This window comes from Mya arenaria, chromosome 8 (assembly GCF_026914265.1).
Source record: "Mya arenaria isolate MELC-2E11 chromosome 8, ASM2691426v1".
Taxonomy (NCBI): domain Eukaryota; kingdom Metazoa; phylum Mollusca; class Bivalvia; order Myida; family Myidae; genus Mya; species Mya arenaria.
The window spans coordinates 72,575,100-72,603,082 of record NC_069129.1 but is presented as its reverse complement, the minus strand read 5'-3'; the positions used below and the strand labels follow the sequence as shown (position 1 = coordinate 72,603,082).

The 27,983-nt window shown below is 35.0% G+C and overlaps 2 protein-coding genes across 2 annotated transcripts; both read right to left on the bottom strand.

Moving 5' to 3' along the window:
- Positions 1-100: 100 nt before the first annotated feature.
- Positions 101-8,210, bottom strand: LOC128244553 (unconventional prefoldin RPB5 interactor 1-like). The gene is given in 11 exon segments (XM_052962549.1): positions 101-345; positions 596-784; positions 2,247-2,760; positions 3,352-3,442; positions 3,646-3,744; positions 4,715-4,778; positions 5,181-5,212; positions 5,215-5,271; positions 6,548-6,683; positions 6,903-6,981; positions 8,075-8,210. Coding segments are annotated over 11 exon segments (1,584 nt in total). The 5' UTR covers positions 8,167-8,210; the 3' UTR covers positions 101-114.
- A 967-nt stretch (positions 8,211-9,177) lies between these two features.
- On the bottom strand, positions 9,178-26,442 carry LOC128242827 (RNA-binding protein 39-like). Its single transcript, XM_052960179.1, has 12 exons — positions 26,344-26,442; positions 19,945-20,014; positions 18,928-18,980; positions 17,340-17,384; positions 16,754-16,972; positions 16,379-16,496; positions 15,691-15,984; positions 12,896-12,961; positions 12,312-12,516; positions 11,667-11,859; positions 11,018-11,202; positions 9,178-10,374 (listed from the first exon to the last, which is right to left on the bottom strand). The coding sequence occupies exons 2-12, from the start codon at positions 19,996-19,998 to the stop codon at positions 10,211-10,213; spliced, it is 1,596 nt and encodes a 531-aa protein (XP_052816139.1). The 5' UTR covers positions 19,999-20,014; positions 26,344-26,442; the 3' UTR covers positions 9,178-10,210.
- Positions 26,443-27,983: the final 1,541 nt, after the last annotated feature.

Below are 27,983 nucleotides of genomic sequence, written 5' to 3'. Positions count from 1 at the left end.
CAATGACGAAACTATGTGGAAACTTTACTTAGCTAATTGTCGATTGTATTCTTAGATCCGATAATATTTTTCATAGAACAACACTAGGAAACAACACACATTCAAGCTATCTCTTTATTTTTGTCTTTGAGCTTTGAACCTCGAGACAGGCTTACTGCTCGTCTTGTCTTCCCGATCACTTTTCAACTGACCAATAGTCCTCTCTACCACAGGATTTCTGAAGACCTCATTATGGTTGGTTGCCATAACAACAGATTTACTATTGTCCTCAATAACCTTAGAAACAGGTCTCTCAAACACTGCACCACTGAACGCAGGTAGCAAGTTCTGGAAACTCTTTTTAACCTGCAAAAGAAACATCATCATCATCATCATCATCATCATCATCATCATCGTCTTCATGATCTTCTGGTTGAAGTTTTCATCATTGTGACCATGATCATAAGGCCAACTCTTAGTCATCATTTATCTATGGTGTGTTATACAATTTGGCCAGTTTAACCACCGAAGTTTTGTCTTACTTAATTAAAATTCCATACTCAGTGTTTTTCTTACATCAACCAAAATTGGTCATATCAGATATTAATAAACTTACTGGTACAGTATGAATGGTTTCATCTTCCGACGCTGTATCAAATGCCACCTTAGGAACTGCTGTCTTTTTCTTCACCTTGCGTTTACCTGGCTCCACTGGAGTCTTTAGGCTGGACTTTGGTTTGTAATATCTGGTGTATAGCTCACCCGGGGTTTGTGGGAAATCTCCTACCTGTGTTGCAGTGCTCATCTGGAGTAAATAGGAATAATAGGTTTCTATGATTTTATAATTTGAAACTTGAAGATGGCTTGGTGATGGTTCAGTCTTAGTTAGTTGGATGAAAGATGCAGCTGACCTTGCAGATCATTTAAGTGTTCATGAAGGGATCGTTTTTTCGTCTGCAAGCACAGGCAGTATTAAGGACATGCCACTGTCAGGAGGTCATAGTAAAAGGATGCCACACGAAGATCGGTATATTATGACATAAACTAAAAGTCATCGTTTCATGGTCGCCTGAAAGCTTGTGGATCGACTCAGAACTGCCACTTGAACTGTATTTTGGATTTTGCAGCCCTTAACTGCCTGAAGGCAGCGCAGGGCTTTTTCTGTCCATTTTGGGGAAAAGACCGTAGACATTTTGGGAAATTTTGCGTCGTGAAAATGCCGAAATTGGGAAATTTCACAGTTAAAAGAAAAAGCTGTCTAGTCTCCTGCGAATTAGTTTATTTTCCCTTTAAAAGACCCACAATTGCTGAAATATCAATCCTTGGAATATATCCGATATTGCAATAAATCATGACAGATAATATTTCATATTTTAGATTTCTGATTGTGATGAAAATCAATGATTTCTGAGTTCAATTACCAAAAAAAACTTCACATCACATAATTGATTAGGATGTTGAAAATGAACCAGTACAGGAAAAAGAATTTCTAAAAAAAAAAAATAATAATTTTTATTTGGATTGGGATTTTTTTCTGAAGATTGGGAAAAATATCTTATATAATATTTTGCTTTGGGAATAGGTCCCATAGTCAGACCCGTGGGTACTATAGAAAAAGCCCTGCAGAGCGACTACTTGCTCGTCGCCCTTATGTTGACATTCTGATGACTACGCATCACCACAAAGCATATCTGAAATGGGCTTGCCAACATGTTGGCTGGACTGTTTTACAGCCGGATAAGGAGCGCTACCACACTGAATGTTTCCAAAAGTTTATTTTGGCGGGACATAACATTGATTCATTTGATTGGCATGCAGAATCAACTGATTACAGATCGATTGAGCATCTGTGGGACTACCTGGGTCTTAAGCAGAGATTACATAAACAATGTGGAGGATCGTTAGTGGCCTTTGCACAAGGAATGGGCAAGAGCACCACTCCACATTATAAGAACATTAATAAACAGTATGAAACGTAAGTGTGTGGCTGCAATTGAGGCAAAGGGTGGCCACACAAGATATTGAATTTTGCAGGGTTTTTTCATTTAGACACCCATGTTAAATATGAAGGGAAAAAAACTGGAATTAGAAGGTATTTTCTGTTTCGATTGTTAACTAAAGTTGGAAATCTCATAAACTTTGTGGTGAGTCAATTAGTTAAAGGTATGAATACTGACTTACTTTTTCTTTTAAGCATATTTAATGTAAAATAATATAACTAAAATGCTAAATTGTTGTAAATAGTATATACCATTTTCTGCACCAACCTGTTGTGCTTGTGTATGTTTGAAGGTGATAAGTGTACCCTTCCCCACAGATGGACCGTCCCCCTGCCCCTCCTCTTCACTCTCTGCACTCCCATCCCCACCATCATCAGTATCCACATCATCATCATCAGAGTCCAGTATATCTGATTCACTATCACTCTCTGTTGCAGTGTTGTCATCCTTATGTACTCCGTCAGTATTCTCTCCAATATCTGAACCACATGTTGAAGCAGTCCCTGAAGATGTCTTTGCTGTGGTATGTTCACTACTAACAGTGTTTTGCATTGCACTAGATTGGTGAACTGTTTGATTTGTATTATCTGAACTACTTCTGGATACAGATTCTGACAATGAACCTTCTGACAATGCATTTTCGTTTGAATGTTTACTTGTATTAGTCAATGGTACCCAGGACCCATCTGATGATCTCATGTTGGATTCACCTGTGTGACCTTGGCTGTTTGTTTCCCATTCAGGAAAAGGTTGGTTTTCCAATTTGGATTCAGCTGATGTTCTGAAATCAGGCAACACAGACTCACTTAAGAATCCAACATGAATCATTGAACCATACTAAAAATAAGAAACACTGCAAAACGATGAAACCAGTATTTCTACTTACAGTGACTTTGACCTTGACCCAAATGCAATCCCATGAAAGTCCTCCATAAACTCTTCCTACATATTAAGTTCAGTTGTCACAAAGAGTTTTGAGTAACAGTGCCCTTGACCCCCAAACACATTCCTGAAAGATTCCCGTTAACACTTCTGCGTACCAAGTTTGGTCACAATATGTCAACCATAACTTAAGTTATTCAGTACAAACTGTTTTTCTATTTTAAGCAACAGCGACCTTGCCCCTTCCAGCCCTAAATGCAATACTATCAAAAGATCTCCATTAACTTTTCACATATGCCAAGTATGGTCGCAATATGTCAACCCTAACTAAAGTTATCCAGTACCAACTGTTTTTCTATAATATTTATTACTGACCTTGACCTTGACCCTAGGGGCCCAAAACGCAATCTCATGAGAGGTCTTCATAAACTCTTCCCAGATATCAACTGGTCGCAATATGTCAATATTTGTTCAAATCACTGCTGCCTACCCGATTTTTGCCATCTCCTTCCTGCGTGTCTCAAGCTGCTCCAACTGGTCCAGTCTATTCCATAACTCCTCGTCAGTCCTCTTACTGGGGGCTGCAATGGCGGAAATGATGTTGCAGCAATTACTTTTAATTCAGTTAACATTTTGTTCATCTGCTTTCATATTTCCAGTCATTTAATTGGCACTTAATTCTCAATTCCTTTTTCACTATGTCATGAATAGGTATAATATTTAAATATCAATACAAATTTAAATAACATATTATTTTTATAAAACAAGTAATTTCAAAATGTACCTCTATTTTTTGCTTTCAAATTTTGATTTGCCAAATCTTCTCTATTGTTGTATTCCAGAAGCTGCCTTTTGTAGGACTGTACTTTCTTACGATGCTCAACTGCCAATAGAAATTTTATGTGTTTTATTGCCAAAAAGCAAAAAAGCATAAAAAAATAAATGATACGCTAGACTTGCAATACATTTTAAATTTATTTGAATTTCTTTTGCCCCCAACAAAAATGGGGTGGGGGACATATAGATTTGCCTTTGTCCTTTCATCAGTAAATATAATACGAACTTTGTCAAAAATCCTATTTCACCTACAGTCAAGAAACCTTGGTGGAATGCTATTTCAGTGATTAATCTTTGCACCTGGGGTATTATTTCCCGCTGCACTAAGTAAACCAGAGTTGTGGCCCTTTATAAGCAAAAGCTGGAGCAGCAGTGCCAACACTTATTGAACACATTGAAAAATAGAAATGTGTCAATAGGACACGGATACCCCTATTGGCTACCTTTGTCACAAAAGCAAGGACCATCATTTTGTCAGTTCTCCATAAATGTGCATCAAAATAGTGAGTTCCACAACTTTATAATATCAATTAACTTCCTGAAAGATCTCAAGAGTGTATGACTAATAATTTCAATGCAAATTTTTGCTTATTCAAGGGCTATAACTCGGGATATACTATGTGCACCAGCAAACAAAACTCAAGGTGCACAACTTCATCATGCCAACAACATTCCCCTTGAGCGACACTACTCCAGAAATGCCATTTTTTGCTTATTCAAGGGCCATAGCTCTGATTTCACTAAACAAAGCCGGAAAAGAAACCCAAAGTGCCCAACATAATGACCCAGATAACATTCCCCTTAGGTTTCAAGACTCTAAAATAGTTTTGAGCAACACATGTCCGCATGATACAATGTACTTACAAAAGGAAGGACAGACAGACGCCCAGAGGGACATTTCGAAAATCTTTATGCCCCTCCCCCCTCTCCCCTTTTTTGTTGAGGCATAAAATAAAAAGTTTACAAAACTGGTTTTTGTATTTCATGAACTAACTGTGCAAACTTGTTACTGATACCTTTCCAGGCCAGCTCCTTTTCCTCGTCATAATCTTCCCTGATATCCACCACTCCGTCCTGGCCCTTGAGTCACATGATACATGCATTATAGGTAGAGATCAAAGCAAACAGCATTCAGTATATATCAAAACATATTTCCTGTATACATCCTGATGAAAACTTAGTTGGTGAAAACGTTGTTTTAATACATGTTTAACTTCTTTCATAAATATCAAAAAGCATTGCTGATGATAACTATCTACAGATTTACTCTAAGATGGACACTTGGTTGAAGCTGCTGGTCATCATTAAAAATTAATAGATCTATGCAGACAAGTTGACGATAATACATCGGTCACTAATTGATGAACAAATCCAACTTCGTATTGAATTGTACAAGAGTGGAATCAGACAAGTGCTACATGAGGTAAAAAGAAACTTTTGTTTTCTTTCTAATAGAGCTCAAAAATAAACAGTTGAGAATACCTTGTTTATGTTTTCCAAATCAGCTGTGAATCAAGGCGAGGCTGAAGTAAAGCCAACTGTTTGTTAAGGTCCTCTATGTGTTTATCCACAGCTGTAAGACACATGAATGCTTTAGATACATTGTGTTTCTAACAGAGTAGAAAATAACAACAAGAAGCACACATGGGCCTATATAATATGCTCTATTGGCATTTTCTATCCAGAGCATTTACATATGGGTAATAGACCATTTACTGTTAGATGATGGGTCCCGCCGTTCCAGCCTTGTAAGGCTAAAAAAAGAGGTTTGGTTAGGGTTACATCCTTTTCAAAAAAGAGGTAAGGTAGGTAGGCTTTTTTAATTCATTTCCTTAATTGGCTTTATATTGGAAAGTAATTGTCATCTTTTTAGAATGGTGTTAAGGTATTATTCTGAATAAAGCTTTATAGGTTTTAAACTACATATTAAAACACAGACATAAAAAAAACTATAAAAAAATACTAACTGGCTATAAAAACGGTAGGGTTGGTGCCTATTTCGTAGATAGGGTCAGGTGACCCAAACCAAATGCATTTTTTTAGGCCTAACATATAACAAGCAATGTGAATATGGAGGCTCTATTCATGAGAGAATTATTGCCAATTTGAAAGGCCATTATCCAGTCATGCATGGGCAGATCTGGCTGGTTTACAAAAGAAATCAAAGTGCCATCCAAATATGACTGGTGCCAAATTTGGTGAAGATCCAACAAGAAATGGATGCTCTATTGTGTTCACAAGCCGTTTTATAGTAATTTTGACAACTTCACTGGCCATAATCCAGTCATGCATGGTTGGTTTACGAAAGAAACAAGCTCTCAGGGATATCATACTTCTGTTTAATCCCTTCTTTAGGCAATGCCCCAGTTTTAAACATTTCCGAGTGTGATTTTATTTCTCAAATAACTGTTTTCAAAAAATAATGCTTAATTAATAATCATAATAGATATGAACCAAATTCAGCAATCTTCAATGTGATTGTATAACATTTTCTGTAATGCACATCTACTCATATTAATGAAACACTGTGCCAAGGTAGAAAGAAACACATGCGATCATATTCTGGAGATTACCAGCAGACAAGAATCTCTATATGCACATGTACAATGAAACAAAAACTCTGTGAAACAATACCATAGAAGAAAATGCTGACGATAATGCACAACTTCGCTTGGTACTTAACATTCCTGTGAAGTTTCATTAAAATCCCTCCTGTAGTTTTGGAGATTTTACACAGACAATATTTGTTGCATCCGTCAATCAAGACAGACAGATAGCCAGCACAACAACAAAATGTCCCATATCCCTATGGGGGAGATATAAATATGTAAAGTAAATCTGATACATACTCAAGAGTCTGCGGTCAACAATTTCTGCTGCTTGCTTGGCTGACCTCTCTGTAAACCAGTTCTCTCCCAGGAGGACAAGTATTTCATTGGTGTGAACAAGCTGCCCAGGCATAAATGCCATTTTACCAAAAGGCACCTATGGATCATTTATAGAGGATGATAAAGTTCACTAGAGATACTTTAAATATATGGCATTTACACAAATCCACAGAATAAAAAGTATCAAGATAGCTCTTATCAAATACATTTATACAGCAGTGAGAGACCATTTCCAAAGTATTGCCAACATGGTGACAATTACCCTAAAAAGGCCGAGTTTTTTTAAGATTAAAATACAGCTATTAGAAATTTATACCATCACATCATGAGTAAGCTGGTCTGGTAATGTTACCAATCTTTCCTTCAAGGCCTGATAGTCTGCTTTGAATGTTTGCCTGGTAAGATACAGATAAAAGCAATGCTTTATTACTATGCACCAGTCAATTGTAACCACGGCCCCTCCAGGTCCGGGGAATAGCGGGGACTTTGGCTTTCGGTCCAGCCACTCCTGGCTAAAATCCCCGCCCTGCGGGAACGAACAGATGGTAAAATCCCCGCCAAATGCCCCCGCACCGAGGGACTCTAGGTAAGGCCCATTTCCCGCTATATTTAAAGCGAAGACAAAACCACTGCATTCACCTGGCACTGCGGGGCCAGCTGAAAGGTTAAAACATGGCTCATTTCCCCGGCTATCCCCGGACCTGGGGGGGCCGTGGTTACAAATGACTGGTGCACTACTCCAAGCTTCTTGTACTCACAGCATAAAAATATATCAAAAGTTTGTGGACAACATCTTGTTCTTCACCAGCAGGTGTTTTCTAATGCATATAAAGTGTATTCTTTTTTATCATATACCCATAATAAATCAACACACAATACATATCGCAAATAACAGTAGTCTGTATTCCAATCCTGTGCAGTACGGTCTAATTTCACTCTGCTGAAGTAATGTCATAACAAGTATCATTGCACGTTTTTCAAATGATGTCATTAAAGAAATAGTGCATCATTAAAATGACATTTAAAATGAGATATATATAATCAAAGGATTCTTATTTCTGTGTTTTGATCCGGAAGTCATATTCGACTCTTGTGGATTTTTTGAGATTTCAATTTCCCTTGGCTAGCACCCCATGAAATCCGAATATGAAAAAATCCACTGGAGTCAAATATAACCTTCTGTATCAAAAGACAGTAGTAATAAGCCTAATAATTTTTACTACTTTATTTACACAAAAATGTTCACATGGACATTTTAAGGAGTGGGTGCGAGTTCATGGAATATCAGCATTGAATTCTACTATCACAGTACTCCCAGCATACAAAGAACATTATATAACGTGAATACTTAAGCTACAGGTAATGTATTTTCAATACAGTATAAATTTAGGCTCTTTCATCAGCGTTTTTATCCGAATATTTGGTCAATCCGAATTTAACAAATCATGTGGTATGCGATTAATAAATTGATAGAATGACATTCATTACCAATGATCAAGTTGACCTTTTGTTTCATTCAATGCTTTATTTTGCTCTGATTGCAGACGCTTTAACTGTTCTTCGTACTGTTTTGACGCCATTTCGAAGTTATATTTTCATCATTTTTATCGAGGCAGTCAGTGTTTTTTTTTGTTGGTGTAGCAAACAACAGTCTAATAGGTTTATGGGTTTAATCTATGACTCAGTTACCTCCCCTAACGACTTTCAATGAGTTGAGTTCGCGAAAACTGGCAAGTTCAGTTACCACACGTTAGATAAATTGCTTTTACTCAGTCAGAATTACATATCACTGATATTTTATGTTAAAACACCTCAACTCCAATAATTTCGATACAATCTTAATGTGGGTTTGCTTATTTTGTCTATATATCCATTAGGTATGCAACTTGTCCATACAGATCGAAGCCTAACCCTACTTCTTACAATGCTTGGTATTAAAATGTCAAAATTATAAGTTTCCATAAATCCTTTCAGTAGGGTAAAACATATGAATCAGATCGTTTGATCATCATCATTTTAAGTGATCGCCTCACTCGACATGAGCATTCTCAGTATATATTAACATACGGAGCGTTCAGCAGTTGGAAAAAGCTTTTCACATTTAATTTTTACACTTCGTGTTTGTCTACCAGGTAGGCATGAAGTTTGAGAGCCAAACTTTCTTTTCCCAATCTTAAATGTTTCGTTTGCAATCGTCTGATTAAGTTGGATCCGCAGTAATATACTGGGTTGAGTTCATCGATAGCAAGGGCAAAAGACACAGTTTAAACTAAATAAGTGTGCCATCGTTATTTGTAAATAAATCTGAAGAATGCATTCAAATCATCATTTTACTTCAATATATATATATATATCTGAGCACTGTCAGACCCATTGGATCTTTAAGTTACAATTTCAATAAACTAAGTGCAAAAATTAATATTTCATCTTTTGTGTTTGTTTATTCATACAGTCTAAGGAAGATTTCGTACCAATATGTACATGAGGAAATAAAGGCAAATATGACATAAAAGATAAATTCAAATTATGCTTCAAGATATTTTCAAAATGGGCCCCAGGATTTCAAATTGCCTGAATCAAACAACACAAGCCAGTTTTTAATCATTTTAATATAAAATATCATTATTATCAATAACAAGTTTCAGATGAATTTCTGACAATGAAATGATTGATGGGATGATAAGAACACTGTTCGTATAACCTCAACATACAGGGCTTTAACACTAGATACACGGATAGTAAAACATCATTTTCTAGTATAAAATATTATAAGGGTGACTGCGAAAAGGTTCAATCTACTTTTCTTTTTTATCTAATGTCACTTGTAACCTTGTCACGTTCACCCCGCAATTTGTAAGTATAACAAATGAAAATGAAGCGAATTCGGCATTTAAAATACAAATAAGAACAAAGGGCAATTCCATTTCAACATGCACTTCATCTTCAGAAGGCAATATAAAGAAATTCTAAATGGGGAGTTCCTTTTTGTTTTAACTTAATAATCTAGGTACAATCAACTTTTTTAGAGAGACAGTCTAGTATGAAAGTGCCTTCCTCAAGTGGGTCATGTTAAAATTGAATAGCCCTTCATAAAAAGAATATTAGTCACAATTAATATAACTGAATTCCATGAAATGTTTCTTAAAACTCCGTTAAGTACTTTCAACTAATATATAATTATATACAAATCACATCCTAATTCTGTTTTATTACTTCACAATGTTAACATAAAATAACATCAACTAAAGGAAGACTTGAGACACAATTAAGCACAAGTCCGGAAATACATATACAAGGTATACCTTGTGTCATTGAATGTTTGATAATGATGCAACCTGACTCAACTCCATGATATACCAAAAGAACAGTAGATCACACTTTGAATAATTCAATCACTCAAGTCCATCATCTGTTGGTGATATGGTCTCTTCAACACCTTTACAAATGATGAGATTAAATAATAAAATATTAAATCTGTATCTAGCCATGAACTAGCTGACTGATTACAAATCATTTCATAACAGAATATAAAATCTCCCCAGTCTTTGTCAATCTACTTGCTGACTCTGTCAGTCTTCACACTATGAAATGAAGGAGTTCCACAAACCACCCCCGCAGTTAGCCTTATCTCATCAGCCCACCGCCATTGAACATGCTCGTGGGTGGTGCAAAGCCACCCACGTTAAGTGTTTGTGTGGAGGGCAGAAGAAGCTGGCTGGCTCTCTGAGCCTCTGGAAACAAGGCATGGTAGTTTGGTAATGGCACATATGCGGCCTGGATGATCTTCCCTGAAAAATATTGGTTACAGTTTAATAAAATAATTGAGTTTTATTTACAACCATACTATTTGCATTTTTTTCCTGAGAAATCCTTGCAATCCATTATTTATTTGATTTCATTATATATTGATATATCATTCTTTATAAACAGATCTATAAACCATTTAAACAATGCTAATCTGAATACCATTAATCCTAAATTATCGCTATTTCCAATTCATTTTTCGGTCCCAATTTATTGGCAATGTATGCCGCGTATGAAACAAACATTGATATCAGATAATCAGCATCTCCATTAATTCACAAAATTGTTAATACAAAACATTTGTTAGTCTGAAGTCAAGGTCCTAACAACTTCGGATTAACGATGTTAAAATATACATTAGAAGTAAATCACCTTCATAATTCTTTATCAGAAAGTCACTGGCACCATTATTTTGTAAAGAACCATTAACTTGCCTAATTAATTCATAGCGTCACCTTAGTGCAATAACTTAATTACTGCATTATATAGAAATAGAAGCAGATATAGAGTTCTTGCACTAAGCTGACTATACACTCATTTGGTAATGAATGCTGATTTGTCAGACAGTATCAGTAGTTTGATATGTCTCACCAAGATAAATACCATTTATATTACTATTAACATTACCTCCAAAGTATCGACCATGCAGGGAGTTGACAGATGCGACGGCAGCTGCGATGGTTGGGCACTTGACGTAGACATTGCCCTGTGGGGAGGCTTTATCCACAAAGATGTGCAGCACCCCACCATGCTTGCTGCATTCCTCTATCACATCGTCTCGGATCTCCTGGTCCCAGCTCAGCTTCGACTCTCTGATAAACCAAGGAATGGTGTTAAGTGTAGTTTTATTTATTTTATTATGTTCAAAATAATTTCAACTCCTTTTAATAATGTCAATAGAAAAAACTACTGTTTTAACTTAATAATGTATTTCTACTTTACAATAATGGCAAATTGCACAAAAAATTAGTATGTCTTAATTTCAGCCATAAACATTTCAGGTGTTCCATCAACTGATAATTGTCAATCCTTAACAATGAACAGGGGTCAAGTTAGTGAATTACAGAGAACTAAAATGCATCTCAGTAACACATTTTGGCATTCGCCTCCCACCACCCCCTGAAAAATTTACATCAAATCACAGAAGAACCTCTTAGTCACGATTAATTTAGAACCCCTGCATATAAAGAAAAAGTTCAATTTAACAAGTTTAACATGTTGGCATTTAATTGCCTTCCCTTATTTAACTTGCCACATAAACAAGAAACCAACTTACATAGTGGGATCAAACATGTTGGAGAGCATGAAGCATTGTGTAGCAATGGGCGGTGCCTGAGTGGTTGTTGCTGGGACCTGGGGTTTCACCTGGGCATTGGTATTGGGCATACCCTGATTCATGCCCATTGACGCAGGCATGCCCTGCATCTGGAGAGAGTTCTTCGCATAATCAGGGATCTCAAACCCTGTACCTGAAATGTATAAGATTTTGCTGTATTAGTTCTACATGTATTTAAATTTGAAATATGAAATTTCACATAAAACTTCCTAATACCACTCAACATGTCGACTACCTTCTTACAAATTTTAGGAGTGAGAAACAAATGCATGTGCACATTAATTTATAATATATTTTTTTTTTTGTTAAAGAATGTATTTAATTAGAATGGCCTTTGTTTGATTTTAGTAACACATATTTTAAAGAGAACACCTGGGGGTATAGACATTTTTAACGATTAATTACAGAAGAGGGTTGTTTTTATGTTTCACTAAGTCTTGAAACTTGAACCATTCCTTAATGGTATTTCATAATTGAATTCCAATTACTCGAAGAATGAGTGAAGTAACTATCACTTATTTCGCTAAACAATACGTTTTGTTTTTTTCAATTTTCCCAATTGATAACGTGCATTTGAGTATGTACCTTCAGCCAGCTTGGCCATCAGAGCTAGCCTCCCAGTAGCTCCCAGGTCGATGCCAGCCCTGTCCAGCTCATCATTGTCCAGCTGTCCCCCCATCTGCATATCCATTGCTCTTTCAGTCACATTGCCCACCTTCATAGGTCGCCCTGCCAGCTCAAAACTATTCAACTGCTCTAAAGCTTTCTTTGCATCTTCATGATTCTTGTACTGAAAGAGGCATTAACTTAATATTTGTCACAGTAATCAACGTTTCCATTTACATTTGTTAAACATAATATTTTAACCAGAATTCATACATCAACAATCTGCATATGGTTGTTTTCAAGCTTAAGTCTGATAGCCAAATAGTAAAAATTACCTCTTAAATGTTAATATTTGTTGTTTGCTGGGATATGTTTGTAAAATAATAATTAGGTTGTCATCAATTTAATTAATTTCAAAGGCCTGTACTAGTCTTAACAAAAGCTCCACAGAGTGAATGCCAATGCTTATTTGGGCCAATGTGGGCCACCACTGACAATGACACCAATGCTGTGACATTAACTCTTTAAGAAATGAGATAAGCTAACATGGTATGAAGACTTACAGTAATGAAACCGTATCCATGTGACTTTCCTGTCTCATGATCCCTGATCAGTTTGATGTCTTCAATCTGAAAGGTTGATATTCACACACTTGAGTTAAAACAATATAGACTATTCAGATGAACATTTGGTCAAATTAACACTTTGAAACTACAAAGATGTGAATGACTTGAGTGGAATAATTTCTAAATTCATGAAAAAGTGGTTACACAGGGTTCCCCCTGGGTTCTAAAAAGTTGTCGCCACTTTTTCGCAGGGGGTTAAGGGGGGCCGCGATAGGCCCCTTACGGGTCCAGGGCAGCGCCCTTGTGGGGGCCAAGGGGGCGAAGCCCCCTGAAGCTCATGGGGTTTAAGCATTTTAAGAGCCTTAAATTGCATTTAATTAGCACATTGTCGTGCAAATCATAACATTTTGTTGTACATGAAGCACAAGATATTAATAGCAAATTGTTATTCTGTTGACAAAATTCATTGTATATGGACTAGTATAACAGTGCTCCAGCTAGCCCGTTTTTCAGTGGCGCAGCGCCCGTGCCCCTTTTCTTACCGCCCTGCCCCCTTTTTGAGTAGTGCCCTTTTCAAAATGCTCTATTAGCCCCAAATATCCCGTTTGTGCCCTTTTACTATTGAAATGATTATAAAAAGATTGACAGCCCTTAATCCGCTGTCATAATTGAGACAAATTACGTAATACTTATGATAATAGTGTTCCCGCTAGGTGTCACCATGCCCCCATTGATTGCTTAAAATATGCCGTACTGCCCTTTCATCTTTCCATGTGCCTTGACCAAGTCATATGACAGCTAATTGTGTATTTGTGTAGTGAGCAGACGACCTGTGTATTCATAATCGGTCATCTACTAATCCGATAATTAGGAAGAGCCAAATAGGGAAACATCGGCAGGAGGCGTGCCTATTGAATGTCAGCCAATCAGAATATACATTGAGAACTCGTTCAACCAATGATGAAAGTTCGTAAAATGCGATAGAAAATGCGAAGGGATGGTGAAAAATGTTGTGAAGCACAATTAAATCTTTTAAAATAATTGTTTATTGTACTGTACAGACGAGACTTGCCATTTTCAACATTGTTGATTTGAAGCAGACGGCACTGCCGATATGTAAACATAAGAAAGGTGGCGCTAATACAATCAAATACATCACCTTTTCAGTAAATGTTTTGAAAGTTTATTTATAAAATATTCATGATGAAAATTTCTTTGTAATCCACAAAATTATGTTGATGCTTTATTTAGTATTTACTTATCATGTCCACGATCTTGTCAAAATTCGCCGAAACCGCCATTTTATCAGAACGATTTTCGGAGTTATTTTATCAATGTTCTATGTGTAATAAGTGATTTTTTAAACCAGGGTAGTGATTTTTATTGTCATTTTATTCTAAAACATCAGCATATTAAACATTATTTTACCAAAGACAATTAAATAACAAACAGGCTGAATGTAACATTCGTACCCAAACCCGATCGTACCAAGCTAAGATTCGTCCCCTACATTTATTTTTTTTGTGTGTATCTATTTATTTGATGTTTAACTGTGTTTGTTTTTGTCTTTCATCTTACAAACTTTTAAAAGAAATATGTGACATTGCACTAAAGAAGATGCCAAACAAGTACAATCATACTACCACAGACAAAAAGACAAATTTTAATTTTGATATTAAAACACACCCTTCTAAATTTTGAGAAAAAACAACAACACCATTTTGTATAAGTCTGAAAATCATGGAAAATGATTTAAATTGAGTATAAAAACAAAACAAATTCTAGGGGGGGGACCCCCCCCCCACAAAAAAACAAACACCTTATGACAAGGGTGGACCCACCCCCACAACCACCCCAACCTCTACACGACTCATGTAGCTTGCCCTTTTCAAAACTCCACCCTGCCCTTTTCAAATCCTGGCTGGAGCACTGAGTATATAAATAAAAAAATATTGCAAAAAATGTGACATAAACATCAATATGTTGATTTCAGTCTAATGCCTCCATACAATAAAAGAATACATTTGTGAAATTATGAGATAAATTTAAAATAAATGGAAACTCAAAGAAATATGCATTGTCAAACTAGGGCCATAACTTTCCTAATAGAAATTTGTCTACCTACTCTTTACTCCAGCCAACATATTAGAAGCCTTATCAAATGGGGTTTAATCCTATTTATTTGATTTCTGTTAATCTTTTTGACACTTTTTGAACTCTTAGAATGCTGCATTTATAGCAATTACAAATTGCGACAAAACCGAAAGCAAGTCTATTTTTAGCGCGTAAACGTCATTACGAAATTTGCATATCACGTGACTTTCCGACAACATAAAATTCTATGATTTGCATATTTAAAACTAACACGATAATTACGCAATAACAAGGCTGTTGAGCTATATATTGAAATTGTTTGCTAATAAGAGACATAACAGTTAAAGGATGTCATTGTTTATCCGTGAAAGCAATAAAATTCTGCAATAATTAGCGAGGTGTTGACTGGGCCGTGACTGCTTGCCCTAATTATCGGATTAATTTTTGTTGTCGCACCAGCAGATGCGCTTGATTTATGACAGTGACAGAATCGATTATCATGCAGGCCGCATGGTCACCACTTACGTCATTTTAAGAAAATATTTTAGAAAAAAATCGTTGTCGCCATAAATTCGCCAAATTTGAAAAGTTGTCGCCACTTTTGCGATTTTGTCGCAAATGGCGACAATGGCGATCGCCAGCGGGAACCCTGGTTACATATGTGCTGATATAAGTCAAAGTGCGGATAGTAAACTCACCTTCCCGAATGGCTCAAATATGCCTTTCAACATATCTTCAGTGATGTTAAAATGCAGGGAACCAACATATAATCTCATAGGTCCTGTCACCGGGGCTTTGGCAACAATATTTGTGGGCATGGGTGCTCTGTTTTTCTCTGCTTGTGATGCCTGAACGATGATCGGCACACCCAGCAGCTTCTGATTGGTCAGTCCAATGGCTAATGGCACAGATTCTGTATCTTTAAACTCTATATATGAAATACCCTTTGACCGGCGCGTTTTGTTGTCCGTGATCAATCTAACGTCCTTTACCTGAAGTTGAAATACCATATGATATATAAATTTACACCAAAATCAGTCTATAATCTTATCAACCAAATTAATAACATATTTCCATAGGTCATGCTAGCATGATACATACATTGCTTACAATTAATTGCAACAAAATTATTATTTCATGATTCATTTCTTTTCAAAAGTTGTGAAAGGCATACATAAAGGACACTTCATGAGCAGTCATTCATTATGGAGTAAAATAATGAAGCAAAAATGTGAACTGGAAAATATATGTACATGTCTGATAATATTCGGTAAATTATCATTCATCAGTTTTTAATCTCAAATAACCAATAGCAAAACTTGAGTCAGTTTTTTCACAATAGTTGAACATTAATGTTGATGTTCACCATTCAAAACATTATATTACCTCTCCTACAGAAGAGAAGAACTCCTCAAGATCTCTCGGCCTGATGCGGGCAGACAGCTGCATACAGAACACTGTCCTTGCATCTCTCTCTTCAGGCGTCATCTCCATCAACGGCTCTCTGAAATGAAATTCTAGTTTTTGAAAACCTGATGAGAAAGTTCCTGATTTATTTTTACTTTGAACAAGTAAAATGTTCCTTTTTTGAAAATACAAACTTTGAATTGAACTCTTCAAAGCACAGCTCGTAAGAGGCAATTAATAAAGTAACCAATCATCTACTCCTAATTGCAGTCGTGTTGTGATGCAGGCAAGTGGCGAGAGCAAACCTTCATTAACTCTTAAACAAAAATCAAGTGTAAACTGTTGTTTCCTTACCTGACAGGACTTTTAGTGATGCTCCTCCTACGACGTGACCTACTCTTGCGGTCCCGTGATCTACTCCTTCGTTTCTCTTTACGGTCTTTGCTTCTGCTTCTCCTACGATCTTTCTTGTCTTTACTCCTACTACGTTTTCTGTCTCGGCTTTTGCTTCGTTTTTTGTCCTTGCTCCGCTTGCTGTCCTTGTCACGGTCACGGTCGCGATCTCTGTCACTTCTGTACAGGACAAATAGGTTTCAAGAATCAGTTCTACAGTGGTAGAAGCCAGCACAAGCCCACTTAGGGATTCATTGGTGAAATGCTTTTAAGGCTTGCTCAAATTCTGGATTTATATAGCAGGGCTTGTTTAAAATTTTGCATGCAAAAATTTGGTAAAAGATTTCAATTTCTTATTAAAAATATTTTGATATCTGTGGTTTGAGCACAAACATTGCCTTATAAAAACAGTGCCAGAGAAATATTTCTAGTAACAACTTGGTTTCCTTGTAAAAAAAAGTCCCTTAATGAAATTAAAAGAAACAATAAATGTACGATGCTCAATCAAAAGGACTCTTTTAATACAAAGCTGATAAAATGTACACACCTCTTCCTGTCCCTGTCCCGGTCCCTGCTTCGACTTCTACGGCGGCTGAAGTATACGAGACAATAGTAAGATAATATTCCCTATATATACATCATGTACTTATATTTAAAAAAAAAAACAATCTTAGCTGAAATGTTTCTTTCTGTACTTATCTTTTAATTTACTTGCATTTAAGAGAAATATTCAAATAAACAAGGACAAAAAAATCAAAACATCTGTTTGATGCAAGATGGTTACCTTTAATACTGCACAGGATAAAGAGACATTACTGATATGCTGTCCATACTTTTCAACACATATTTACATAGTGGGCATATTTTACATCCCATCTTAAATGTTTAATCATGGTGTCCAAATCACCAAGTTGATTGACAAAATATCAAACAAAATACATGATGCTTTGAATACTATCTCTATAACCAAGTACAGATCTTATCTTGGAAGACCCACATTTTTTCCATTATCTGTTTTTGGTGGCAAATAGTTTTGCTTTCATTTCAAACATACCTTTTTCATCGCTCAATCGGCATTAAACATTCTGAGCATGATTCTTTTCCCAAATAGGACGTATAATGCACCTATTTAACGATACACAATATACCCGTTGTTAGATCATGTTGGGTAATGCATAATACAATGTTTAATATCTTTAAAGAAAATACAAGAGCAATCAGCACCCCTCAATGTGGCCATCTAAACCTGGAAAGATAGGTCTCTGTGTTCTGTTGCCATGGTTATTGATACAAATCTTAATGGAAACCTAAAAAAATCATGGAAATTTGGAATTTCAATATGAAGTCAGTCTTTCTGAAATAGTCAAATTGTTTTAAGACTAGTATCTATGCCAAAATATAAAGCAGTTTTAGTGATGGAAATCAAAAAATTAGTTTATAGACTGACTATCCATAAACAATGATTTGTATATAGCAGAATATCCTTTCAAGTAATCTGAAAGTGACAACAGCAAGGTTTAGAGAAATCTTGCTTCCGCACAGCAGTGGATAGGGGGAGGTGCAAAACCCATGAGAGGGTCATCCTATGTACGCCAGAACTCTGCAATATAGGTACAGAAAGACCATTGGCTTGTGTGTCACTAGAATTGCCCAATCTACAATGAAACTGGATTACCTTACCTGCTTTTGTTGAAACTTTGCCAATGGTAAACCATGTCTCAGTTTTTAAAACTAACAGAAACTGTCAGCCTTAACATTTACGGTATAATTTTTTTTAAATGATCAGTACAATTTTGAATAACAATTCTAATTTTGCTTTAAATTCTTTGGTAAGATGATGGCAATGACATCTTATGAAAATAAGTCTTGCATGCTGAAATGCAGATCTTCTACATGTGCATTTAAAACCTTAAGCATTCTCACTTGAGTCTTAAAGGCCACAGTTCAACAAATTTTAATAGTAGAACTATGAGACCAGCCTTCTACATTTATAATTTAAAAAAAGCAGAATTGCAAGGAAATGAGAAACCCTATTTTTTTTCTCATTTATGAATTGCTACAATTTTCTTCAACATAAAGCGCAAAAGCACACAAAGGATTATCATCCATCCTTATTGTTTCAAAGTCATACTTACGAGGAAGAAGATTTCCTGTCTTTGTCATTGGAAGCGTCTCCTCTTCCATCATCCTGTTTTTCCGAGAAACACATACACCCAACACAGCAACAGGGGGGAGAAACAGGGAAGAATATACATTAGTGCTATTCTGATACAAAAACATCATTTACATTATGTTCTAAAGAAGTAAAAATAACTCCATAAAATGCCATTCAGAAATAATATTCAAGTTTTCAACATTGTATAAAAATGTCAATTTACGGATATTTTTTTCTTAATGTGATATGTATTTGAACTTGCAAGGACTATGGTTTTAAAAGACAAAAATCAACAAGAACACAAGAGGTCGAAATTAACACAAGCCCTGCACTGGTAAAATGTCTTCCGAGCTTGCTCAAATTCTAAATTTTATATGGCAGGGCTTGTTAAAAAAATTGATGCCAAGCTATAGTATATGAATTCGGGCTTGTTCATCCAAAAGTCTAATTTCAATGATTGGAACACTATAATAAATTATTTCTTAATGGCATTACAAAATAAAAATACATAGATAATTTTTATCCAATCAAATACAAGGTCATCATTATCTTGCTGAACAAAAACACTAAAACTTATTAAAGTTTATTTTGAACTAGGGTTTTTCCTTCATTTAATAAATCTTTTTGTTTTATTATGGTAATGAATTTTGATAAAAGGACAATAATGGTATGTAGACCTGTATTTGAGAGGGTAATTTAAGGAAATTATGATAGATAGATAGGACTGAAAATATGATACTTTCATTATTTAAACAACCACTTTGTCCTGGATACAACTAAGCAGCCTGCAAAATTTAAATATACATTCTGTATTGTTTCTGTTAGATTGTATAACTTTTCCAAACATAGCATTGACATGATATTTAAACCACATGATAAACCAACCTTATTTATACAAAATATAATTTCAGTTAGAAATATTTAAACATGATCATATATTATTGCTTCTTTTTATTGAATAATTCCAAATAAAACAATAAAACTTCAAAGTGTATACCTCTTTCCTGTACGGGGCCTCCAACATGGCCTCAACATCTAACTCATCTGCCATCTCTGTCAAGCGCAGTCTGAAATGAACGCAATTGTACTACAAAAAGAACTTGATCAGATCCAGGAAAGTGCTAAACTTACTTATTTCAAACATAAAATACTTCTCTAAATATAATTTCAATATTCTTAAAAACCTGTTTGCACAAACCTGTTTAGACATAAGGAATTGGAAGAATCTCATATAACACTTCTATTATTTTAGACTGGGTCGCATGGTAGTGAAAACAATTATTCGCATATTGATAAATAAGATGTAATGAAGTTGAAAACCTCTTGTACCATCATGAATACTTCTGGATTGGTAAATACCAGTAAGTTGTTTAAACATGTTTTTTTTTCTGGGCAGAATGGAGTTTGTCAATTTGCTGTTTTAAAATCTGCAGTGACTCTTGGAATGGCTTGTTTACAAATTCAAGACTAGTCTACCTAAATGGCGGTCAACAAGTCTTTTGATGATTTTGTTTTACTATGGCAGACTCCTGACGTCCACCATCCCAGCAAAAAATTTACAGACTCACAAATCTCCGCCAGTAAATTTGACCATGCACACCAGCCGGACACGGCATGCGCTTTTCAACTATACGCGCGAACAGGAACCAGGGATATGTTTACCTCATGACTGGTACCCGTCCGCGTGTAGAGCCAAAAAGCGCATGCCGGGTTCAGCATTTGTGCATACTCAAAAGTACTGGCGAAGATCTGTGAGTCAGCATATAAACAGTATTCTTGGAAGAGTTATTAAAGAAAATTGCGAACAAGCGTCTAGTTTGTGCTTGTTGAGCAATTGCACCTTGGAGATAACTTCCTTCTGAACATGCATGTGGCGTATACAGTTGTTTTATCGAAAAAATCTTGTAGATCTGAGCTCTTTCCATACGTATGTCTCAATCCAAAATCTGCTAACCTTCATAACTTGTGAATGATAAAGATTGAATGAAATTTTAAAATATTTAATATGCAAAAATTAACGACCAAAAGTGGATTATTTGTTTATAATGTGTAGTATAGAGTACTAAAACACATTTTTTATGATTCTCAGTCCAAGAGATCACCCTTGGAACAAATTGCTCGAATCAGGTAGCTTGACTGGCCAAAAATGCTGTCCAAATACCAAGTAACTGTGGTTTAGATCACTGTCTGGTAGATATTGAACAACTTTGTTATCATTATTCAACATTGATGCATAATATTACTATATATTATTTCGCCTGGTGTTAAATGGTAGAGTTGTAGCGTTACAGGGATACATAACAAATGTCAAAATAATTAAAAAGTATCCCGGATTGCTCATTTAGCTAGTACTAGAATTAGCTACAATAATGAGCGATCAGGGATACTTTTTTATTATTTTGACATTTCATGTGTATCCCTGTAACGCTACAACTCTCTACCATTTAACACTGGACGAAAGAATATATAGTAATATTATGCATCGATGTTGATTAATAATGATATAATTGTTACAAATGTACCTAACAGTGATCTTAACTGGGTTGGATTTGTCGTTAGAGTCGTTATTTTCACATAAATATACTCTGGGTCACGAAATGAGCGTAGCAGTCCACCATTTTATATACATGTTGATTTTTATCGAATAAATTTGTACCCATCCGTCAATGATGGTTAACCCTGTGCGCAGTCACAGTTATCCTCCCTTTTCTATGTATTGTGCAGAGCAACGCAACAGTGTTCAAAAATGGTGATACCTAATCATCATCATCATCATCATCATCATCATCATCATCATCATCACGAACATCATCATCATGAACTTCTCCCAACTTGACCCATCAAACACGTTAGCGTTCAGCGCATTGAAATGGTTGCATTTTAATAGTGTTATTTAACCGAGCCTATTAACGACCAAAATATTCGAAATCCTCTACCCCGTTTCATACATGTACACAACCTGTCAGATTTGTCCTAGATTTACAGATTAATTCGCCTTATTCCAGAAGCCCATAATGCTTTGCGACAAAGGTGACTTCCGGTTTATTTCCGCATTCAATTTCCTAGTTATCGATACGAGTGAAAGGAAGAGCATACTTGGCAAAATAGATCGATAGGTGAGTAAAACATGTTAGGAACATCAGGTTATACATTCTTCTATAAATATCTACCGCTTTTTGTAAATGTCAATGAAGTTTTTGACGTTTATACCCAACTTCAATACACATTTAAGTGGGTGGGGTAAAATAACAAATATTATGGTAAAGACTTTCATAGTAGTTCTCAAAGACTTCAAATACATATTGGTTGTTATAAAGTATGCATTCAATTGTGGTTTGTTGAGTTTGTTATTAAATTAAATGAATGATATGTTGCAATTAGTGTGAAATTGTAAAAATCTGCAACTTCAAAACAGTCATGTAAATGAAGCTTAAATGTGATTAAGAAGGGCATTTAAATACTGACTGCTGTGCTGTATGTAAACAAATATGCAGGTCTTAAAATAACAGCTTATTAATATTGTACTAGTAAATTGTAACTATTTAAATATCTGACTGATATTAAAGCTGCACTCTCACATATTAAACATTTTGACAACTGTTGTTTTTTGTCTTCGACTGCCAATTTATGCAAACGTGCAAGAAAACCAGTGATATAAGACTGCTGACAAAACATTGGATCGCAGATTTTCATTTTTAAGTAAATAAAATAATTTTTAATGCATTTTTCTTAAACCGTTAGAAACGCTTTTAAAATTAGCCATAAAATAATAATTTTTAAATGGAGATATGAAAATCGGTGATCTGATTTTTTTGTCAGCAGGCTTATATCACTGGTTTGCAGATATTTACGCAGAAATTGCCTCTTTCCAAGACAACAAATAAAAAAAGTTGTCAAAACGGTATATCTGTGAGAGTGCAGCTTTAACAGTTAAGAGTCTTTTGTATTTTTATTTTTTCTGGCTAAGTTGGATGATGATAAAACTATTTATTTTATTTCAGAGATGTCCATTCTGGATGTTTGATTCCGCCAAGTTGATGCTCAACAGGAGTAGGCAGTTGATACCATTGATCTGATAGCACCTGCTATATCAGTGGTTTTACAAGAAAAATTTGTGCAAAACACAAGAGACGGAATCGGTTCAAGAACAGAGATAAAATAAATTAAGTGTGTCAATATGAATGAAAACTTTCCCTGACTGCAAGGACTAAAGAAATGCACACAAGTGACATAAATTTAAATGTTTGGTACAAAAAGTAGACATGTAGAACTTAAAATTATGACACAGGATGTGAAACAACACTATAGCCGATAACAGTCCAACAAGAGATTTTTCAAAAAGAAGCAAGATTTGGTTTTTGAACCCTTGGCAAATGAACCTTTAAAGGGATTATTGCATACCAAGGACAATTTATTGTTTTTGAATTATATCATGTTAAATGTTATTATTAAATTGTAAAAAATACCGTTGTTATTAATATGATTGTCTATGATCTTTTTATTCCAATGACTGTGTAAACTCCCATGGTTAATATTAAAAAGACATAAAATCGAGTCAACGTTTGTGGGCAATAACTAGCCACCCGGTTAACTTAGTTTGTAGGAACACCGTGCTTTTTCTGGCAGCCCTTGCTTCGAGCTTTTTCCTATCATGTTACTTTAGTATTGTTATAGTCAATAAGCCTAGGTGTCGTTAGCGCAGTACTGTAGGCCGAATATTTTCTTGGCCCAAATTCAAACAGCCTTGAGATTTAAATGAAACTTGGTACACATGCAAATTTCCAGAAACAATAGGCTCATGTCCAGCAAGATCATACATAATATTTCAAGACTTGAATGATTCAATACATCTGCTCCTATGTATTTTAATTTTCATAACTAAAATTGTTCATCATTGTAAATACAGTGCTCAAGTTTAAAGCTGCATTCTCAGACTGACCATTTTGACAAAAAATGTCTGAAAACCAGTGATATAAGATTGCTGATGGAAGATCATAAAACATTTTTACAGAATTATCTTGACCGTTTTGACAAAAAAAGTCTGAAAACCAGTGATAAAAGATTGCTGATAGAAGATCAGATAACATTTGTACGTATCTTTGTTTGAAAATGGATATATTTATGGTTAAAAAGCGTTTCTAACGCTTTAAGAAAATGGAGTCTTTTGACAGTGTTTCAAACAACTGAGATCTGTTATTTTGTGAATCATCTTATATGACTGACTGAATTGAAGGCAATGATATCAAAATCGGTTAATCTGTAAGATTGCAGTTTTAAAGGTGCATGTCCCTAAAGGTCAATTGGCAGGAGATCTCATCAAATTTAATGAAGAATCATACATTCAATGATGCAATTCAACTTATTCATTTTGATGAAAATCAGCATTTAAAGAAGTTACCATGAGCTCTGATTTTTTTGCTGTGTTTTTTTTTATGACAAATTTATCATTTCTGTAGAAAATGTCTGACACTATCATACAAATTGTAGCAAAAGAAACAAAAAATGGTTGTACAGAATTAATGTTTATTTAAATATCTATAAAAAGAGTTGTTCATATAATAAAACATTATGATGCACATTGTAAATGTAAAACATAACTAAAGTACAAGGACATAAAAAAATATTTAATTTTATATATTTATATGATTTTTGAATAATACTATTTCTTATGATAACAATAATAATAATAAGTGTTGAATACTAAGCACTTAACATATTATACATGTATGAATATCAATAACAGCAGTAAAAAAACAACAGTTCAACCAACAAAAGAGATCCAACAAGTACTAGCAATGGGAATCAAACCAATATGACCCAACAGTGATTCAAATAACACTAGTTGTCTATCACACATTCTGTCCAACAAGCAGTCCAAACAACACTGGTGGTCCAACCAACACTTCCAGTCCAACCATTTATAATTGTTCAACCAACACGTATGGTCCATCCAATATAGCGGCCCAGTAAGCAATAGATGCCAAACCAACAATTGCATGTCAGGTACTAGCTGTCCATCACGTTGCTACCAATCTAGCAGCCCAACCAATTGTAGTGATGTTCTTCATTGAAAGTAATGATCTCAGAAGGTAACATCAGCATATTTGAATCATATCTGTAAAGAAAGGAATGGAACATAAAAAGCATATTTTTATAAAAAAGTAAGTTACTCTCCGACTTATTTATGAATGGGTTTTAAGACAATCTGGAAACCGATTTAATTCCAGGCCTGGGGGTATGCGACTAGTCCGGTGGCCATCATAATATTTGAAAATAACAAATCATTCAGGAGACTACACAGGTGACAGCATGACATAATTACTCTATGTAAAATGTTTATTACATAGTAATAAAATACACACAGCAGTATAAATATCATAATTTATATTGATGATGATTTATTTATGTTCATTCATAAGACTATTAGTTATACCTGGTAATGTACATACAGATTCCTCATTAGATTATGACTGTCAGATAGTAAAACAGACTAATGTATTATTTGTGTTAATTTTCAAAACAAATGTTTTAGAATAGATGAGAATTTGTTGTTTATAATACTCCAATAAGAATAGTAACTGCAGTCTTTTCTGAACCATCTACCCCACCCACCAGAACTAACTGTCCAAGTAAACAGTCAAGCGATTTATAGCTCATGACATTCAAATAATATCACAATAATGTAATATAAACTCATTAAAATGACAAATCTAATAAAAATAAATAAATTATAACAAACCTGGAATGATAATTTGTCCGTATTTATCGCTGTTATTGTACTTCGTCATAACCCGGAAATAAACCGGAAGTCACCATGCCGCAAAGGATTATGGTCTATTGGAAAGTCGAGAATGGATACAATCGATGCATGTAAGTGCATTATGGTATCTGAACATGTTTTTTTGGCATAATGACATAAATAAATGTGTGTTTGATAGTAGGCAATGATATTTTTGTAGAAATTTGAATTTATAACAAAGATAATTTAAAAATTGTGGCCGCGAGGATCCTCTGCGCAAGGCCCGTTTGCTACTTTTTGCTGGGATGGTGGACGTCACCAGTCTGCCATAGTCTAAAAATTGTCAAAAGACTGGTTGACGGCCATTTAGGTGGACTAGTACTAGAATGAGACTTGCATTAAATACTGCATTATTGATGAGTATGCGTTGATGGAAAGATGAACAATGTTTTCGATAAATTTAACAAAACAAAAATATTGTCAATACTGTAATAACATTTATTTCCAAAATTCGAGCCACTGTTGTTGACCCACTTATTTACATTCGATAAACTTTCTACTGACATATCGTGGACCCATATCGTGGTTAATATCAAACAGGCATTTTCAAGTCCAGCACCCGCAACAGAATTTAAACATATCACTGTTGTAACTTACCAATATATGAGTTAATAACAACTAATTTAGGGCTATAAATAAAAGGTTTCTTCCTCCTGAATTTTTACTTCCGTCTCAAATCGTTCAACACGGGGTTTACAATTAGTATTTCAAAGAGGATATACTAGACGCGAAGAAACACGAAAAAGCCAAATAAATTATTTAAAACTCTTACGCAGTTACCTCGCCTTAAAAATAAGAATAAAGGTTGAAAGCAGCAAAACACAACAACACATTTATATGAAGCTAAGCATGTTGGTAAAGACACCGCGAAACTGGTTGAAATATGTTATTTGTTTCTTGTAATGCCTTACCGAACAAAGAAACACTTAATTTCCGTTTCACCTTCGTTTCATTATTTTATCGTACCTAACGTTAGAAGACAATTTACATTCCATAACAATTAAACCGAGTTGCGAGTTCACGAATGCACGATGTTTTAGTTGAGCAAGCTTGTTGAAAAGGGTATTAACCTGTTCAAGGACATTTATTTCATTGAAGAATTTGGTTGTATTAACAATTCACCGATGAGATGAATGTTTATGTCCAAATACTAATAAGAACTAAAAATAGCAGAGCGTATTTTTCTCAAATGTATACCTGAACTATTCTCTACTTATAAAGTGTGCACTGTGTACGTCTAATAAGTTGATGATAACATTAAACGAAAAAGAAACAGGCTAGGTCTTGAAGAGTTGTGTAAGAATACGGTGTGGTATGTATAAATACTATCTTTATTCAAAATGATTACATATATATGTATTACAAACATAGATTAAACTTTTAACTACATACTAAATAATGCATTTATGGAAAATATTAATTACTGATAACAAGATTGTAAACTTGAATTTAATAGCTGAAAACGCACAAATATCAAATGATTGGTGAGTGCTAAATGATTTACTGTGATCTACTATCGTTTCAGAAGGTAGAATACTGTGTTTTGCACATTTCTTTCAAATTAAACTTAGCATCCTTCATAAGAACCATTGTTTTCGGCATTTATCCTTTTTGGTATATTATAATTAAAACAATTAAATTGATTTTGGTAAATCTTATTTGGGAGTAAGAGTGCATCTTTAAAAAAGGATAATCCTTGGATCTGATAAAATGCTCGACACCTTAACGATGAACTGTACATGTCCATAAAAGTTTCTTCTTTTTGTATAGACTATCGTGATATTGTTTAAATATAATATATATATAAATAATTAGATTCGTCGAACATTGTTTATTTTTTAAACGCAGTTTATAATCCATTGAAATATTTGTTTGCACATTCAGCTTATTGCCAATACCCTCACGTGATTATTTATGTTAAAGCAATCAAGTGCGTTTGCGATATTTTGATCGTCTATGCCATACAGTTAATTGTTGCTGTTGTTGTTGTTGTCAACATGTCTGACTAGCATACATTTATTACCCTTTCTCTGTTGAGCAGGTGTGTTATCTTGTACACCATGATTGAGAAAAATATTACATCGAGCATGATTGTGGCGACTCTCAGTATTACTCCATTAAGTGCCATAACCATCAAAATTTCGCCCCCCCCCCATCATCGCCATGTCCGTAGTTGAGCGCCAGGTCTTGAGAAGAACCATAACCATGGTCGTGTACTAAGATCAATGAGATATTGG

Excerpts from the sequence above, each read along its gene's own strand:
- LOC128242827 (XM_052960179.1), bottom strand. The coding sequence starts at position 19,998 with ATGGCAGATGAGTTAGATGTTGAGGCCATGTTGGAGGCCCCGTACAGG. Across the intron at positions 16,973-17,339 it reads CGGGACAGGGACAGGAAGAG|AAGTGACAGAGATCGCGACC; the intron begins GTGTGTACATTT and ends TGTCCTGTACAG. Across the intron at positions 10,375-11,017 it reads GCATGGTCGATACTTTGGAG|GGAAGATCATCCAGGCCGCA; the intron begins GTAATGTTAATA and ends AATATTTTTCAG.